This window comes from Chlorocebus sabaeus, chromosome 7, assembly GCF_047675955.1.
Source record: "Chlorocebus sabaeus isolate Y175 chromosome 7, mChlSab1.0.hap1, whole genome shotgun sequence".
NCBI classification, from domain to species: Eukaryota; Metazoa; Chordata; class Mammalia; order Primates; family Cercopithecidae; genus Chlorocebus; species Chlorocebus sabaeus.
In genome coordinates this window covers 93,141,881-93,162,234 of record NC_132910.1, presented here as the reverse complement: position 1 = coordinate 93,162,234, position 20,354 = coordinate 93,141,881, and the positions used below count along the sequence as shown (strand labels likewise).

The 20,354-nt window shown below is 35.9% G+C and overlaps 1 protein-coding gene across 9 annotated transcripts in view; it reads left to right on the top strand.

Moving 5' to 3' along the window:
* Positions 1-20,354, top strand: part of INPP4B (inositol polyphosphate-4-phosphatase type II B) — an 819,089-nt gene that overhangs the window by 721,313 nt on the left and 77,422 nt on the right. For all 9 annotated transcript variants that reach the window (XM_007999870.3, XM_073017650.1, XM_037992380.2 and 6 more), the window contains 5 exons: positions 738-910; positions 2,084-2,207; positions 3,256-3,373; positions 7,747-7,887; positions 10,702-10,799. In XM_007999870.3, the coding sequence (XP_007998061.3) occupies positions 738-910; positions 2,084-2,207; positions 3,256-3,373; positions 7,747-7,887; positions 10,702-10,799 (654 nt within the window). The remainder of the gene's footprint in view (positions 1-737; positions 911-2,083; positions 2,208-3,255; positions 3,374-7,746; positions 7,888-10,701; positions 10,800-20,354) is intronic.

Below are 20,354 nucleotides of genomic sequence, written 5' to 3'. Positions count from 1 at the left end.
ACATATGGTTCACTTCACCTGAGACTCAAGACAGCAAATAAAGTTCTGAAAGATGAGATTAGACAAATAGGCAAAGTTTAGATAATGGAGCGTCTTTCATGAGTTTGAACTTTATTATGAATGCTTTAGTGGTTTTTTTAATCAAAATATTTTAAGAAGTGAGAAGTGAGTGATAGAATCAGATACAAACTGATTAGAAATATTTCCGGCAACACTGTTAAGAAGGGAATTCAGTAGAGTATGACTGGAGGAAGGGAGATGGGTTAGGGAGTAGTCCAGGAAGTGATCCAAGGGAGAGCAATAAACGACAATGGGCATGGACAAGGAGAAGATGCATATTGATGGACTGTTACAGTAGTAGAAATAATTTAATGATCAAGTTAATGTGAAAAATGCAGAAGAGGAAGGCCAGTAAAACTTCTATTTCTGGTATGAGAGAGGTTTGATGGCACCACTCACTAAGATACAGGCAGTGCACAGATTAGACGTAAGCAGAGAAGAGAGATCTGCTGCAAATATGTTAAATGCATCCACGTGGAAAGGTCCGACGGGTGGCTGCTTATGGACATTTTTTGGGGACAGATTTAAATTAGAGATCTTCAGGTCTAATCTTTGTGAATCCTTAAGAATATGTCTAACTTTATGGAAAAATTAAAAATAAGTTGGAAGTTGGTTCTGCATTATATTCCAAGACCTTCCTTCATTTGTTGCACTGTTCTTACACCCCCTCCCCTCAGAGGACTGGTATGAACAGTTGTATCCCCTCATCCTTACCCTGAAGGACTGCATGGGAGAAGTGGTGAACCGAGCCAAGCAGTCCCTGACGTTTGTGCTCCTTCAGGAACTTGCGTACAGCTTGCCCCAGTGTCTGATGCTGACGCTAAGAAGAGACATCGTCTTCAGTCAAGCAGTAGGTGCCTGTTGTTATTGTTAGTACAAAACAGTGCCAGATTGTTAACATTCTATCTTTGATGATGAATAGAATTCTTATTGGGACAGCTTTATTTTTAGAAAGATCCTTAAAGTTTTGGTACCCCATGTTTCTTATTCACGATAAATATTAGCTGAATGTTCTAAGCAAAGAGTTTATGAGACCTTAAGTATTTATTTCTGAAAAGAGAGGGCCAAGTCTCTAACATATAAATTCTGCTTCACAGGGTATGAAATCCATGAAGGGTGTGGTCATCATCTTTGTATTATGCTCAGGGGTCTACATAAGTGTAAGGGAAGGGACTATTGCCTTGCACTGCAGGTGACACACTAGGACTTGGCAAGGGGGATCCGTTTGCAGTTGCTTATTTGTACAGTTCCCCCATGAATCTTGGGACAGGGTTTCACAATGATCTCTTATTTTGTTTTTAAAATAAGTTTTCAGGGCAGTAAGGCTTGAATGGGAAGTTTGACAGGGCCACCTTCTTTGCCTACACCCAACATGATTCATAATGCCAAGGCCTACCTCCATCATGGTGACGGTGCTGGTGCCTTCCTTCTCCCCACCTGCCTCCATCCCCATGGCTGAGTTTTATAGACACAGCATATGGAGGGGAAGAAAAAGAAGACTTATCTTTCTAAACATTCTAGGAAAAGGGAATGTTTTAACCAAACTGTCCCTTTCCCATGCTAGTTCATGAATGATACAGTGGCACATGGAGCTAACCAGGTGTCGGAAAATATGCTCTGCCTTATACCTACATGTTTTGTCATTGTGTTATTTTAATGACCATGTGAAATGACTATTATCATCTCTATTTTACATGTACAAAAAATAATAAGATTTGGAAGTGCTTAAGTGTTTATGATTTTACTGTTAGAAATGGTACACAAAAGATTTGAGGACCCATCAACCTCACTGCTGTCCGTGTTCTTTTCCCTTTGCACTTCTACCTTCCCCAAGACTTTTATACACAGCAATTCTAGATCAAAGACTGTCAACTTGTTTTAATATGCCTACCAAATAGTTGTAGTTTTGTTACACATACCTGAGAATCGAATATGTGATGCCTCAGAAGTCTTAAAATATTTCAAAATAAAACAAATACGTTTGCTAACTGCAGTAAATCTTATCAGTATTTTTTTTTTTCAGCTTGCCGGATTGGTTTGTGGTTTTATCATCAAATTACAGACAAGTCTGTATGACCCAGGCTTCCTACAGCAGCTTCACACAGTGGGGTTGATAGTACAGTATGAAGGGCTACTAAGTACATACAGTGAGTATTGCTTTAGTACAAGTTAAAAATCACATTTCTATTCATAAGGATATTTAACCCGCAATTTTTTCAGAAAAACATAAAAATAAGAAGTAAACCTTTATTGCACCAAGTATTACAAAAATAATATAGCTTTCAGTTTTTTGTATTCACCTTGTAACTTACTTTTGCCTCCCATTAAGGTTTGAAAATGGAATTATAGATTATTTCAGAGTGGACTCCTGAGCAGCCATCTGGCTTTTTTACTATAAAAGGCTCTGTGCCAACATAGTTTCAATGACTGGATTTTAAAGTCTGAATCCTGTAATGTCTAGAACTGCACTGTTCAATATAGTAGCCTTGCGTGACTATTGGACACTTGAAATGTGTCTGGTCCAAATCAATAAGTACTGGATATGCAGACCAGATTTCAAAAACTAGTTTTAAAAGGTATTTTATATTGACAATACTTTTATATTAATTTACAACTGAAATGGTATTTTGGATATACTGGATTAAGTAAAATCTATTATTAAAATTAATTCTACCTTTTTAATTTCACTCTTTTAAAAAATGACTATCAGGAAATTTAAAATTATATATGTGGCTCACATTATGTTTCTGTTAGAGAGTGCTGATCTGGAATCTTAATGATCTCCCTCTCAGGCTTCATTTGTTAATGTGTGGAGATGCAAAACTAGCATGAACCTGGGTCAGTGATTATCAATTCAGCTACCTCTGTTATTTCTAGACAACGCATATCAGTCCTGCCAGTAGAAAGAAATGTACACATATCATAAAGGGGTTAAAACCTTTCTCCAGCCTCACAGAAAATGTCCACATTCTTCCTTCCCTCAAAGGGTAGATTGACTTCTGGAGTCCATTGAAACGGTTCTCATTTCACTAAGGAAAACCTTCAGCCTCTGAGGAAAAGTATCTAGAGTAGGTTCACTGCATTCAGAAACTCATTCAATAAAATGCTAGAACAAATTCCAGCAGGGAGGCATAGTAGCTAGTGACATTTTCCTCAAATGTTTGTTTGTAACTAAGTGCCTTTTCTCTTGCTTAGGTGATGAAATTGGAATGCTAGAGGACATGGCTGTTGGCATTTCTGATTTAAAGAAAGTCGCATTTAAAATAATTGAAGCCAAATCCAATGATGTATTGCCAGTTATAACAGGAAGACGGTAAGCAGTGCTCACAGTGCTCACTTCCTGAAGACCAGGCTTTGTTAGACGTGTCATATTAACTCCTGTCAGAGGAGGCAAGGAGAATTCAGGTTTGATTTGGGAATTTTTCTTTTGTTTTCTTTTCCTTTTTGGTAAAAAATAAACATGGGTGATATGATATGATACAATCTTGAAAAACTCCTGGAAGTCTCATGAATGTTTTAAATTGTAGTGAGTTGAGTATGGCAGTACTCTCCCACAAAATACAAGAAATTCAAAATAATAGTTTGCATGAGAACATTTTTCTCCTTATTACTATCTCATCCAAAGCTGTGGGTGTTTTTCCTTTTGTGGGAATCGTTCAGTTAATAGAGTCATAATTCTTGATATGACTTTAAATTAAATTCAGTTAAAAGCAGTAACATTTTAGAAAAGATATATTTCTGTGTCAGGGGAATATACCACCATTTCTCTTAATTATTTTTGACAACTCACTCTCAGACTGTGAGATTTCTGAGAAGGGTTTTAAATAAATAGCTTCGAAGGTCAGTGTATGATGGGCAAAATATCAGAAATAATTAAGAAAAATGATGGTGTGTAGAACATACCTCCAAAAGAAGAGGTACATCCTATAGTAACTTGTCTCAATCAGAAGTCCAAACTATTCTGGTGTTAGTGTTTTTAATTGCTGCGTGAGGATATTTAAAATTTGAAACATTCTCAGGTCATGTTCAAAACATATGAATATACAAAAGGGAGAGTCCGTTTCATGCTACAGAGAGATGCAAAACAAACTAAGTATAAAGTTCAAAGTAAACTTGTCTTCTTGTTGATAGTAAACATATAATAATTATTTTAAATTTTGTGAAGGATACCCAGAACCACATAGTTGGCTGAAAGGTGACTTTCTTACTCACAAAAAACCCCACATCCTCAGAAACTAAATATTTACCTGGAATTAATACTTAATTTGACATTCATTTGGGAGAAAGAGAATAAAATTGCTCATACGCACACCTGAAAAGCAATACAATTCTATATTTCTCTCAAGTTTACTGTCAAAAGTGAAACAATAATACTTATATCACAATGTTTAAGGGAAGCTTACCAGGCCATCTGGCGTAGGCAGAGTGCAGCATGCTTTTTCTGAGGAAGTTCTTCAAGCAGTATTGAAACTCAAAAGTGATCATGCGGGTAGGGGCATGACTCCTAGAATGATGAAGTGAGCAGCTTAGCACACCCTCTCTCCAAAAGCAATGTTACAACTGGAAATAATAATCCAAAACAACCATTTTAGGACAAACAGAATAAATCGGATGCACACCACAAATTCAGAAGCACTTGTTTGCAAGAAACCAGTGAACATTGGGTAGCACCAGTAAGAGTCTGAGGCATTTTGTTGAGGACTGCTCCCATCAACCCTGGCCCTGTGAACACAGTTCTCCTAGGGCAAGGCCATTAACACAACAGCTTCACTACCAGAGTGGGCTGATTTGACTTGGATTGGAGTAGGAAATAGCACAGTCCTGAAAGTTGTCAGAAATAGTGGTGGTTTAGATGAACAAATCTAACTCACAATTACATCAAAAAGAATAGGTGTAAATTTAACAAAGTTAGAATGTTGTACACAGAACACACAAAATATTGCTGAGAGAAATTAATAGGATCCAATAAATGGAGAGACAGCCTGTGTTCATGCATTAGAAGACTCAGTATTGTTTAGTAATTCTCCATAATTGATCTATAGGTTCACTGCAATCACTATCTAAATCTCTGTAGTCTTTTTGCAGAAATTGGCAAGCCTAACCTAAAATTTATATGTAAATGCAAAGGACCCAGAAATTTTGTAAAGGAAGAACAATTTTTGTAAAAGAAGAACAAAGTAGAAAAACTTATACTTTCAGACTTCACAAATGACTACAAAACTGTAATAATCAAGACAATGTAGTATTAGCATAAGTATATACATGTAGATTAATTGAACAAAACTTACTCTCCAGAAATGAACTATTATCCTTAAAGTCAATTGATTTTCAGCAAAGCTGCCAAGGTTAATTCAATGGAGAATGGAGAATCTTTTCAAAAAACGATGCTGAGACAATTGGTTTATCTATATGGAAAGAGAAGAATTTACACATATGCAAAAATTAGCTCACTATAGATTATCAGTCTAAATGTAAGAGCTAAAACTGTGAAACTTCTAGAAGAAAACTCAGAAGGAAATATTTGTAAGTTGGGTTTAGGTAATGAGTTCTTAGACATAACACAAGAATCAAGACCCATAAAAGAAGAAAATAGATAAATAGGACTGCATCAAAATTATAAACATTTAAGCATCAAAAAAAAAAAAACACCATTAAGTAAGTAAAAAGACAAGCCACAGATTAGAAGATAGTATTAACAAATCATATATTTGAAAAGGGACTCATATTCAGAATATGTAAATAAATGTTACAACTCAATAATAATGACACCAAAAAACAAATTTAAATATGGGCAAAAAGTTTGAATAGTCATTTCACCAAATAGGATATATGAATGATTTATAAGTGCGAGAAAACATATTCAACATAATTCATCACTAGGAGAATAAATTTAAAATCAAAGATACCAATCCACTTACACTAGAATCATCAGATAAGAGCAAATGTTGGTGAGGATATGGAAAACCTGGAACCCTTGTACATTGCTGGTGGAAATGTCACTTTGAAAACAGTTTGACAGTCTTAAAAAGTTAAATATAAAATTACCACATGAGTCTTAGACATACACCCAAGAGAAAATGAAACATACCTCCACACCACGGCTCATTCCTGCATGTTCATAGCAGCATTATTAATAATACCCCAAATCATGGAGTAATCCAAGTGTCCATCAACTGATAAATGTGTCAACAAAATGTGATATCGATACAATAGAATCCTTTTCACTAATAAAAAGGAGCAAGCTTCTGATACATACCACAACATGGATGACTTCAAAAACATTATACTAGGTGAAAAAGGCCAGATAGAAAATATTCCATGCTGTATGAATCAATTCATAGGATATGTGCAGAAAAATAAAATTCATTCATAGGAAATAGAGAGAAAATAGATGAATAGCTTTCTGGGCTGCTGATGGTAGTAGAGTTGACTGTAAACGGGCACGAGGAATTGTTTTAATGGAAATGAACTAAACCTGGATTATTGTGATGATTGTGTAATTTTATAAATTTGCTAAAATTATTAATTATATACTTAAAATACATTAGTTCATATCAATTTCTTAATAAACCTGGTCAAATTATCACAAAGAAATTATATGTTTCACCTTCAGAGCAAGTTTAAATCATGAACTGACTCATTGATGCTCATATTCCTGAAAGACTGTTAGCCAGGCTATTGTAAATGGCATTGAGAGCAATTAAACAAAGAAAAATAAAGCGTTCATTCATCTGAAAGTAATGCTAACATCTATGCTTGCTAAATTCATGATATTTACCAGGTCTCTGTTTCATAGCTAGAAAAAAACAAGTCTCAGAGTCAGTGGTCCATACTGTTTATCAGTAATGTTACACTAGGAGAAATTAAAAAGATTTTCACAAAGAGGCTCACTATTTGCCCTATGCTTATTTCCCCAATGTGTATCTTACAATCCCTCCTCTCTGTATAGTTCTTGAAACACATGGATTTTCTCAACCTCTGGGCAAAACTTTCTAAATTTCTATATTCAATTCACATTGTATCGGAAGATGACAATTTTTAAAATATGTAAGTAGCCACTCTTATTAATCATATTGTATCAATCCTAACTTAAATTTTCAACATTAAAAAGGGGGTAGTTTTTAATGGACATTTCCAATGAAAAATACTCCTGTGATATGTTAATGTTTCAAAATGACCAGAATTCCCAAAAGTTTCACTCTAAGCAATAAAACCATTACCTTTCCATCAGCCCATCATAAACAGAAACACTCATCAATAGTGATAACAAACAGGCCATACCAAAACATTATATAAATTATTTGGTTTATTTAGCTTCACTGTATTGAAACAGCAGTCATTAGATTAGTGTTCTTATTCTTAGGACTGATTAAGTTTTAAAAATAAGAAAACAAAATGAGGCTATCAATGCACATGACCCTGGGTATACAAAAATGGACTAAACGTTTCTTTCCTAAGGAATTCAGAGTGAGGTAGAGAAATCACACATGTAAATGAATTCTTACAAACTTTTTTATGTCAAGTAATTTAATAAGGAGATGAATGAATGAGGAAAATAAGCATATAGCAAACAGAAAACTAAATCAGTGCTATATCCCAAACCTTTTATTGTTTTCTTCCAATAAATCTAAAATAACACAAAACAAGTAAGTAATGTTTCTTCCCTTTGTCCTCTGCCTTCTTTAGAGAACATTACGTGGTAGAGGTCAAGCTTCCAGCCAGAATGTTTGAGTCGCTACCTCTACAGATTAAAGAAGGACAGTTGCTTCATGTGTATCCAGTACTTTTCAACGTTGGAATCAATGAACAGCAGACTCTGGCTGAGAGGTAAGCTTTGGTGTAAGAGTGGCACTTGAGATTTTTCTTTGTTCCTCTTAAGCATATGATGAGAAGTCCCACGTATCTGCATATAGAACTAACATCGATTTACGCATAACATTTTTCTTTTTATCAGTACCAAATTATTTGAGATAGAAGGTAAATTTTCATATTTAAGGAATCCAGGCCTAAGTCAAATTTAAACGTGGCAAAAACATTGAGGAAAATCTTGATGCCAGTACTAAAAAAAGCATTCAAATGGATTAACCTTCTTTATTTCCAAATACCTATGTGTGTATTAAAGTTTAGAATTCATGTTAATATATATCTCAATATTGTAAACAGATAATAGCATCAAATTTTTTAAATCTAAAACAGTCTTTCTCTTTTTTGTGTTTATTGTAATGATTATTATTTGGTAATGTTAACTTTTTTTTTATAACTACTTGCTCAGTCAATAAATGATTGTACTGTGATCCCATGAGTCACTGTTAAAAATCACTTTTTTCGGCTGGATGTGGTGGCTCATGGCTGTAATCCCAGCATGTTGGGAGGCAGAGGCAAGTGGATCACCTGAGGTCAGGAGTTCAAGATCATCCTGGCCAACATGGTGAAATCTTGTCTCTACTAAAAATACAAAAATTAGCTGGGCGTGGTGGCGGGCGCCTGTAATCTCAGCTATTTGCGAGGCTGAAACAGAACAATCACTTGAACTGGGTAGGCGGAGGTTGCGGTGAGCCGAGATTGCACCATTGCACTCTAGCTTGGGTGATACAAGCGAAACTCTGTCTCAAAAAATTAACAAAAAAAGATCATAGAGCATACTTTTGAAATATTTTAGAGAAAGAAGTTATCATCTTTGTTGTGGGGGCTGGCTGGAGAAATTCCTTCACAGGCAACAATTTGGGGAGTTTGATAGTCTTTGGTAGTATAATATTTAACATGCTTGTCTATAATTCACTCTCCAAGTGACCCCTGCCCCACAGGTAAGGTTAAAAGTACCTAGCACATTCCTTGCTTTGGTAATTAAGCACTTTTGAAGGCTAGTGTCTAGGATCAGATTATATTCTATTTATCTATACATATTTGTCTTAGCAAATTCAGTGTTTGAGATGAATGATATTCCGGATCATAAACTATACAACTTGGAGCAGGGAAACAGCACTCCAAATTGCCTCTTCTTTGGTACACTAGAGTAGAGTGTTTTGAGTTGGAATTAACAAGGTCTGTTATTGCGATCTTGAGAGAGATATGAGACTCTTTTATTCACAGACTTTTCAAAGACTAGTCAGCATTATATTTTCAAGGCTTCTAAAATGGACTAATTTGCATCATTCTCGTCATTGTGACTGTTTTACTTGTCAGTCATTTTATTTAAGAAGTGTCCTTTCCTTCCCTCTCATCTCTCTTTCATACTAAGAATGCACTTTTTTCACACACGGAAGCCATACAAGACACACAAGACTGGAAAAGAAGGCAAAATGGCAAAGTAGGGAAACCCTGCGAGAAGCAGGAGGCCTGAATATGAATAGTACTCTGACATCAACCAACTGTTAATCTGGGCATATTGCTTACTCTCTGTTCTCTGAACCTCCTTTTTCTGATTCTGAATTTTGAGCTTTACCAGCAACATCTACATGTTAGATGTGCTATGTAATCTAGAAGTAATATTTTACCACTGTTTACTCAAAATCAAAATGTAGATCTTGTATATGACCATTCTTAGATAAATAAATACTACTAGTCTGCTAGGGTTGCTGTAACAAAATACCATAGACTGGGTGGCTTAAACAACAGAAATTTGTTTCTCATAGTTCAGGAAGCTAGGAAGTCCAAGGTCAAGGTTCCAGCCAATTTGGTTTCTGATGAAGGCTCTTCTTCTGGCTATCAAATGACTGACCACATTCTCCCCGTGTGCTCACACAACCTCTTCTTTGTGCCTGTGGACAGAGAGAGCCCACCCTCGTAATCTCATTTAACTTGACCCCTTAGGGGCCGTATCTCTAAATACTGCCATTTTGGGAGATAGGGTTTCCACATACGAATTTTAGGACAACACAAGCATTTACTCCATAACACTAATATTAAGCAAGTATGGTATTTTTAAAATACCATATACTCTGCCAAGCTGTGGGATATAAGGGGAATAGAGGGTAACAAGAAGCATGAAATCTGCTTCCTATCCTGAAATAATGTATAATCCTGTGAGGAAGAGAAGTCAACAAACATTACATTACAGTTTGAAGAAGACTATGTGGACAGAACCATTTGACTTCTCAGTATGAACAGAAAAAAATGTCAGCAGAAATGACCCACTGTCTGGGAAATCTGGCTCTATGTGTACCTATAGCAGTTGATAGTGTGGGCAAGACTGCGTGCAGCCCAGTGTCCAGTGCTGATCTTCTGGACCCCTCCCTAAGCAGCCATGAGTGAAATGGAAGGTTGGATAGATAAGAAGAAAGAAGGTTTTTTTTAAAACACATACAGAGATGCAGCCCTGCAGCGGAGGTGTGGAGTAGGATGGAGAAACTAATATTATCAATCATGTCCATGCACAGAGACTGGTGTTTCATACATGGTATTTCCTCCAAATTCACATTTGATGGTTGTGAGGATATTTGATGCATTAGAAGTGATTAGTAAAATCAGGGCCAGTGGAGATTGGAATATGTTTGAAATCACCATTGTGCATTGTAGCCTGAAAAATGAGACAGACTCTTTCCTTAGGAAATTATTCCAATCTATTCAAAAAGGAAAGGTAAAATGTGTTACTTTTTGGTGCCATTTTATAACTTATAACTGTTTTCTTTCTTCTATTTGTAGGTTTGGGGATGTCTCTTTGCAAGAAAGTATTAATCAGGAAAACTTTGAACTTCTACAAGAATATTACAAGATATTTATGGAAAAGATGCCTCCTGATTGTAAGTATGTGAGTTAGAGAAGACAACAATAATGGCTTCTTGATTATAAATCTTTGGAAGAGGTCAGACATAGAGGTCACTGGACTAAAGAAGCAGGGGTGGAGATATGAGAGTGATTTTGAAATTGTCTGATTTCAAAGACTGATTGCCAAGGTGGCATGACCAACACCTGCATCATTCTCTTGATTGCCTTCTTGAATGTGTCCTGCTGTTCATTCTGAGACATTAATTTCATTGCCACTAGAAAATGCCAAATAATAAAAATATGGACCTTATAATTACACATTTTAATTAGTCTGATAAAAATTTTGTATAATTCTTAACCATATAAAAGACTTGACTAAAGATTTAAGTCTCCATTTACAAGCAACATCAGACATTGGACACGCATGCAGAAGAATATCAGATATAACACCAGTTATACAAGGTAATATTAAGTCAATGTGAATGAGGAAACTAACTTATTAAATATATGTATTGCAGTATTTTGTGCAAAAAAGTTAAGGACCCAAGCCTTTAAAAATGTGTTTTACACGTTTGGAATTTGTCTTGGAGGGGGCCGTTGTTCAAGTCTACATTTATTTTATTTTATTTTATTTTATTTTATTTTATTTTTAATTTATTTATTATTATTATACTTTAAGTTGTAGGGTACATGTGCACAACGTGCAGGTTTGTTACATATGTATACTTGTGCCATGTTGGTGTGCTGCACCCATCAACTCGTCAAGTCTACATTTCTTTTCCCCATTGTATTAAGCACAAAACATTTGAGCAGTCCAAAATCAGAGAGCTGGGAATGTATTTGGAATTCATCTATAAATAGTATAAATATGTTGAGATATTCACATTGATAAGTGAAGTTTTAATAAAATAGGAAAATTATATTTTAACCAAAAGCTATAATCAAAGTCTACTTGTTACTACTTGTTGTTTAATCATGAACAATTTGCTCACTGATTTATATTCTGTTGTTTAGTTGAAATATGTCAGGTGGCAGAGCGTTTATGTCTTCATAACCTAATGAATGTGGTATCAAAATATTACAGTGGCATATGCATGCCCATGTGTGGATAGTTAAAAAATGTCACTTGCAGATTTTATATTATGATTTATATATTTTATTTCAAATCAAATATTATTTTTGGCCAAAATGAACTTAAGTACATGGAGATTCTTTGGCAGCCACATACTTTCAGTATTAAATTTTTTAATGACCTGAAAAGTTAATAATGTAAGTAAAACTATTTTTCTTTAGTAATTAATGAAAAAGAGTTTATTGTAACTTGGATGTTAATGATTTTTTTAACAAATTATAATTTTTATCAAGCTACTGATAAAAATTCTGAGACTTTTTTCCAAATTATATTTTTTGTATTAATTCTTGAAAAGTATATGTGGTCCCCAGGTCAGCAGCATCAGCATCACCAGGAAACCTGTTAGCAATTCAAATCCTCAGGCCCTGCTGTGAATCTACTAAACTCTCCCTAAGTCTCTGTTTTAATAGGACTTTGAGGTGACTTCTGATTCATGCTAATGTTTGAGAACTAATAATACGCCATCCTTACTCAAAACATATATTACAAATTAGGTTGCTGGCAAAGTCTGTGAAGGGTTTCAGTACTAAAACCAATCATATTGCTAAAGAAATATGTAGAGGCACTGTTGAAATACAAAATAATTCTACATTCAAGTAGCTCTTCATAGGAATATAACTTTGAAAAATTGTAGCCCGGGCAACATGGTGAAACTCCATCTCTACAAAAAATACAAAAATTAGCCAGGCATGATGGTGTGCGCCTGTGATCCCAGCTACTCAGGAAGCTGAGGGTTGGGAGGATCGCTTGAGCCCGGGAGACAGAAGCTGCAGTGAGCCAAGATTGTGCCACTGCACTCCAGCCTGGGTGATATAGTGAGACTCTGTCTCAAAATAACAACAACAACAACAACATGTGAGTCTATATGTTGCCAATTAAATATTAAACAAGTGTTTTTGAAAACATGTAAATATATTTCTCTCCTTGCAAATAAGATGGAATTTTGTATAAAACCAATTGCATTTCATTGCTTACACAGTTGTCTGAACATACTGGATTTTTTTCTGATATTTTGTTTCCTGTATTTTTGAGACAACTCTCTTTGACACAGAATGGAGTTGTAGTATGACTGTGGTTGTGCTCCATAACAAAAGTACAAATCCAATCTATACAATTATAATGACATATGGGTTTATTCCTCCTATAGACACATTGCAAGCCAAAGAATGATTTGAGTTGTGCTCTATTTAAGGGGAAAAAAAAAAAAAAAACATACAGCTTTTATAAGAGTGTGAGTAGAGGTTAGGCCATTTGCTAAGAAGGAAAAAACTGTCATGCTGGGTCATATCCATAATCCATATAATCTATTATTTTCCTTCTTTCATAGCAAAATCAAGGGATAATTTGTGTCAATGTTAAAGGATAGGTTAATTTCTTAAACATATTACTGGCCAGGCGTGGTGGCTCACGCCTGTAATCCTAGCACTTTGGGAGGCCAAGATGGGCGGATCACGAGGTCAGGAGATCGAGACCATCCTGACTAACACAGTCAAACCCCATCTCTACTAAAAATACAAAAATTAGCCGGGCGCGGTGGTGGGCACCTGTAGTCCCAGCTACTTGGGAGGCCGAGGCAGGAGAATGGTGTAAACCCGGGAGGCGGAGCTTGCAGTGAGTAGAGATTGTGCCACTGCACTCTAGCCTGGGCGACAGAGCAAGATCCCATCTCAAAAAAAAAAAAAAAAAAAAAAAAAAAACCATATTACTTTCACTTTTTAATTCATTATTGATGTACTGACTCTTAATTTATTGATCCTCTTTTTAAATGATTTATGAATTAAGCAGGTGAATTCTATTTTGGAAGTAAAAAAAGGTTTCTTCTTCAAAGGTTTTCTTAACTTTAAGGGATATCCCGGACTTTTGTGATATCAGGACTTAATGATAAATTAATTTTAGCTTATATATTCACTCCAAGTCAAGTAGCTCTCATCTTTTTACTCTTCTCATATAGAAACATTTGTGGACTAAATATTCTTTCCAAAATGTCTTCTAATTCTGTTATATATGTAGCAATTTTAATTTATAGTCTCAATTCAGCAATCTACAAACATGGAATAGTTTTATTTCAGTAACTACTACCAGTTTTATGAAGCACTCATCAACCTTTAGAAGTTAGTAATTGGGAATAGGAAATGGATAATTAAAGTTACCGATCAACATGCCCTTTCAATATGTTTAGCATAGTCTAGTGCTTTTAGACTACTTAAAATCTCAGTTTCATTTGGAAGACATATTCAGCCAAGTTCAGATATTATTATCCTCCACCCCCATCTTCCTTGCAACTGTAGAAAGGCCATTAGTGGAAGTCTTGGTAGGGCTGGGTGGCCTCTGTGTCTTTCTTTCTTTTGGGGAATTCATGGGATCTAGATCTGGGATGTGCCTGTTACAGAGAAAAGGCCACATATAGGAATCCCAGAAGTTCCTTTCCTGTAAATCTTTGCTGAATCTTCATCCACAGAAAATAATATATTGTTGGTCCTCAGTATCCGTGTGATCTGTGTCCACAGATTCAATCAACCCCAGATCAAAAATATTTGAAAAAAAATTGTGCAATGACAAAAATATTAAAAATTTTAAAACATAGTCTAAGAGCTATTTACACAGAATTTATATTGTATGAAGTATTATAATTAATCTAGAGATAATTTAAAGTATAGGGGATGATGTGCTTAGGTTATTTGCAAACACTATGCCATTTTATATAAGAAAATTGAGCATCTGTGATTTTGGTATCTTCTGGGGTTTTGGATCCAATCCTCCTTGGGTACCAAGGGACAACTTATATATCTGTCAGATAGACAAAGCTGTTGATGACTGCTCTATCTGGGCACATGTATTGTGTTTCTCCCACCAAATCTCCTCTGTATGTGATGCAGCTCTCAGACAGTTGTTCTGCTGACTCTAAGGCACGAGAAATCTTCAGAAGTTACTTCCCCTCAGGTCCTACCTGTGATATTCACTGGCCCCTTTGATCAGCCTGGGAATTCCAGTGTGGCAGTTATTAGTGCTTCTCCTTTTTCTCTCTCTAATCTTCCTGTTGGGCTTGATGATCTCAGACATCCTTCACGTTCCCTTTTGTGCATACCTAAAGCATTCAGACACTTACATTTTGTGCTAGAAATAAAATAAAATAGTACTTCTGTAAATCACTAACACAAACTGCTCCATGTTTAAAGTCACCACCGCATCTCATACATGATTCACGGCTTCTGAAGGAAGCAGATAAAGCCCCTTCTGTCTTCCTCTTCCCTTTAAGGGAGGAAGAACCAACTATCAAAATATTACAGCTAAATTCTGTGTCCTTTCTCTAATAATAATGCCCATATCCTTTGTGTTTTATCTGAAACAAAGAAGAAGGATATTGTCATATGGCTCTAAAATTGTACCATAATGATTCCTATGCTAGCACTATAAGGTTGAGCTTACTAGCACTGTGAGCTAAGAAAGAAAACAGGGCTTTTTTTTTTTTTTTTTTTTTTTTTTTAACCTTTTCTATACTTTTTATACAATGTTTGACAATCCAGTGTTTTGTATATAGTGTTTCATCAACTACATCAATAAGAATTATATACAAAATATTTTTTAGAAAAAGAAATTTAGGGTCGGGCGCGGTGGCTCAAGCCTGTAATCCCAACACTTTGGGAGGCCGAGACGGGCGAATCACGAGGTCAGGAGATCAAGACCATCCTGGCTAACACGGTGAAACCCCGTCTCTACTAAAATATACAAAAAAAAAACTAGCCGGGCGAGGTGGCGGGCGCCTGTAGTCCCAGCTACTCGGGAGGCTGAGGCAGGAGAATGGTGTAAACCCGGGAGGCGGAGCTTGCAGTGAGCTGAGATCCGGCCACTGCACTCCAGCCTAGGGGACAGAGCGACACTCCGTCTCAAAAAAAAACAAAAAAAACAAAAAAAAGAAATTTAGTATTATAATGAGGGTATGTAGAATGTAGTGTGTGTGTATGTATTTGTGTGTGTGTTTATGAACAATTTTTACTGTAAGTCTCACATTAAATTTAGCAGATATTGGTGGAGATAATATTATGTGTAAAAGTCTATTCTATTCAGTTTGGATGATGAAAGATAAATAAGATACAGTCGATGCCCTAGTAGCTTTCAATTTAATGACTCAAGGTAATCAAAGAATAATCTACATTAAAGCTAAACCTCTTTCTGAAACAATAGTTGCTCTTTTGGAATGTTGATTCATTTTCTGAATAATTTAGTTTTGTAGTTGCTATTGTTCAAACAATTTTACTTACTACCAACTTCTGGCACTCATTGTATAGTTATGCATTGTCACAGATTTTATTTTTGCACTAGGAAAAATAAAACATCATCTATATCACTTATATTTATAAAAATAAGAAAATAGGATAAGAACCCAGTATTTTATAGATAACTAATTTCAGAGGAATTATTTGACTAGTTTTCTATGTAGTCCACATGGAAAACATACATTATAAAATGAGAACATTCATAAGTGTAAGGAAAGGAGGACTAAGGATCCCATAAGAAGTAGAAATTATTGGAGATTGAGTCAAATAAGCTAAATAAGCTAAATGAGAAGAATATTTCTTCTCGTGAAAATGAGCAAGAATATCAAATGTGTTGATGAAAGAAGAATGAGGATGAAAGTGAAGCTATTGGATTTGATGATTGTGAATCATTAATGACATTTAATGGAGTCTTAAATAAAAAAGCATGGACTGAAATCACATTACAGGCATTTAAGGAGAGAATGCATGTTGTATAATTAGAGAAACAGAGTGGTGAAAGCTACTGTCTTAGGAAATGTAACAGTGGATACAAATAGAGAAATTAAAAAATAGGCTGAATGCAATAGAATCAAGTGAGAGAGTTTTTCTTGAGTCTTTTTTTCCCAAGATGGTAAATTGATGCATGTTTAAAGACAGTTGGAAATTTCAGGGTGGAAGTTATGGGCAAAGGACCTATACTTGATCCTGCTGAGAGGTTCTAGGGAGGTAACAATGATGAGGGCCCTGAGACTAGCCAGAAAGCTAACCAGAAGCCATAAGACAGCAGAGGACTAGGCCTCTCATATGATGTAGAGACTGAAAACGTAGTACTCTGGCTTCCAGGGAAAAAGAAATATATGCCATGCCTGGCTGAGGCCCTTTAACACCTGAAGAATTCCAGCAAAAGGTCACAGAAAACTCTTGAAGACTGATGCAAAGGTTTTGAAAGAATCCTAAATGTAGTCTGGGGTTGGTCTTCAGACCTCTGCTGTTACAACACTTTCTCTCACGTCTCCCATAGTCCTTTGGTTGCTTCAGAGGAAAAGCTTAAAAAAAAAAAAAGACTTTGTTCACATCTACCTTACCAACTAAAAATCTGATCAATCATGGTTCTCTCTGATATCCTTTAAAATTCTTTTAGCATAATTATTAAGATGTAACCCTTAAATATAATGTGTAGAAGCTGTGAGTGCATGTCAAGGACTTAGGTTTAGTTTAAGTAAACTAATATTTAGTATATTTAGTTAATAGGGCACAATGTATTTATATTAAGGTATTCTGTGTGCTTTGAACTTACATTTTTAGTTAGCATTTTCCATTTTTAGTATTTCGATTATCTTAAATCTTATTTGAAATATAGATTCATGGAGCAAAGATGGCTTAAGTCAAGGTACAACTAGAAAGAAAATTATAGAAATGAAAAATAATATGAAATTTATGAAAAGTAAAAGAACTCCATTGGGACAAGTAAACCTTCCCATGAGAGGATTTCACAAAAGCAGGTGAGAAGGAGGAGCTTTACTCTAAGTACAATGTGGAATATCTAAAATTGAATTTTGTTAGGTCAAATAATGGAACAACTCACCCCTAATATTGAATACTCTGTCCAAACAGCCATTGAATATATACCAAATTTTTCCAACACAGGAGAGAACTCGCTAGTACCTCAAGATAATTTTTCCAGAACAAGTATGTGATAATGCTTTTCCGAATGAGATTATTAGATTTTGTTTTCAAAATGAAAGAAAAGAACAAAGCTACTAAGATATACAGAATCATATTCCATGTGTAATAAACTTACAAATCGATACACATGAGGTTATTGCTGAGAATCAGAAAACTAGCTACAACATTTATAACACAGATTGTGCTCTGGAAGAAATCAACACTAGGTTTTGGCAGACTTCTTTAGCAAACTGCATTGTTGGACTCTCCATACTGTTCCAAACCCACAGACTGTGGAAAAGCAGTCAATATCACATGTTAACAGATACCTTGTGTTAGAAAAGGATAATATCACTGAGAAACAGAATATAAATTGATATATAGTTGGTACATATATCAGAGAGAAGAGTTGTACTACATTTTATCTGTCTAACGATGAGAATTAAGGCTACTTAAGTGAGTATTTCTTTCATAGTGGTGACTTGATGAGTTCTGTCACAGACCCCAGAAATATATGGTGGAATCAATACTGATAGTACCAGTTGTGTGTGAATGGCAATGCTCCATAAACAAAAAAGGGTGCATCTGAATACCAATCCACTTTCTGCTTATTTACCTAAAACTGGAATCATGTGTGTTGATACGACACCCCAATGTGGCTCATTGCTGCCACAAGTTTCAGTGTGCTGCTTTCACTTTCTCAGAACATGCCATGGTTGTTATTCCTCATTTCTGCTTTTCAGAGCCCTCTATCCTTAGAAACTATCACTTATCTTGAGCCTGGATTCCCAGACTTCACCCACAAAAGGTCTTCAAACAATTAGATTGTTTCTGATTAGCACAGAGACTTTCTGATATGTTAACTATTTCCCAGGTTCTACAGTAATTTCTAAGTTATTAATCACTTTTCCGTACATGGTAATACTCAGTTTCCTCTGAACAGTTCACATTTATATAAAGAGATCTTTTCTGAATGTTAAGAGAGCCTCTCCACATTACAGAACAGTGACTTCAGAGGTGGCCATTTTTCTCTCAACTAAGGTTCAACAGTGACAAAAAGCACTTTTTTTTTTTTTGAGACGGAGTCTTGCTCTGTCTCCCAGGCTGGAGTGCAGTGGCCAGATCTCAGCTCACTGCGAGTTCCGCCTCCTGGGTTTACACCATTCTCCTGCCTCAGCCTCCCGAGTAGCTGGGCCTACAGGCGCCTGCCACCTCGCCCGGCTAGTTTTTTGTATTTTTTTAGTAGAGACAGCGTTTCACCATGTTAGCCAGGATGGTCTCGATCTACTGACCTCGTGATCTGCCCATCTCGGCCTCCCAAAGTGCTGGAATTACAGGCTTGAGCCACTGCGCCCGGCAAAAAAGCACTTTTAAACTTTGTCGCTTTATCATCATACTCTCCCTTCCAAATATCTCTTTTCTCTCTGCATCATTTTCACTGTCTGTAAACTGAGGAGGAGGTCAAGCTTATCCAAGAAGGGGTTAACTTGCAAACAAGATCAGCAAGAGAAGGGCAATTGAGTTAGGATATTAGCCTAGGCTATACTGAGGTAAAATTAAAAAATGATGCCAAGTGCTCATTGGCAGTATTCATCAGGCCCCAGATAGGAAATCAAGAAGTCTAGGAATTTACAAATTAAGCAGAGTTTGGTGAAGTCACCAAGAGTTTAGCAATACTGAGTTGCTACTAACTTAGGTGCTAAAAGGACAAACGTCAGAGGTAGTGTCACCAGAGGCCAAAAGCTGGGGCTATCCCTCTGGATCTAGAGTGTTGTTGAGGACTGTCTAGCAAAACCTGGGACCGTGAATGCAAAAGTTTCCCAGTGGGAGCTGGAGCCATAGAAAAGACATAATCACTTCCAGGGGCCCATAAGAAGCAGAAAGGTGGGGGAGCAACAGGCTGGCTTCTATCTTCCTCCTGCCCTTGACTCTCCCTCTGGCTCCTCATTGCCCAGAGTTAAGTGTAAGTTAGCCTGGAAAATGAGGTTTCCTGTGATGAAGAGCAGAATGGGGAATGGTACATATAGAAATGAGGGCACATCAGCATTGATCAGCATCATCGACCCCTGTGCTACTCAGTATCTTTCCTTGCCTTTTACACATATAAGAGTAATTTCAAAAAAATCCATATCTGGCTGTGGGGCCAAGATTCTGTGTTTTACCAAGCCCTCCTGGTGATTCTGCCCGCACAGTAAGACCTGAGAACCACTTGTTTGGATTTATAATATGTGATAGAGTTAGCTGTCAAATTTTAAATGTTACATTTTTGCACTGCATTATACTTTGGACATGAGTGTAAAAGAAGATGAAATTGCCCAGAATGTTAAAACTGTTCATCTTTTATTTATCTGTTGTTTTAACAAATATTAATAGTTGAATGACCTAAACAAAACGTATATGTAAAACAACTAAGCAGTAATGATGATTCTGTTCAATGTGAGATTACCTTGATTTATAATGTTAAGCTAAGTAAGTGTATCTAAATTTCCTAAACACAAAGAATAATTTTAATATTAAAGGGCTTTATATGTTTTTGT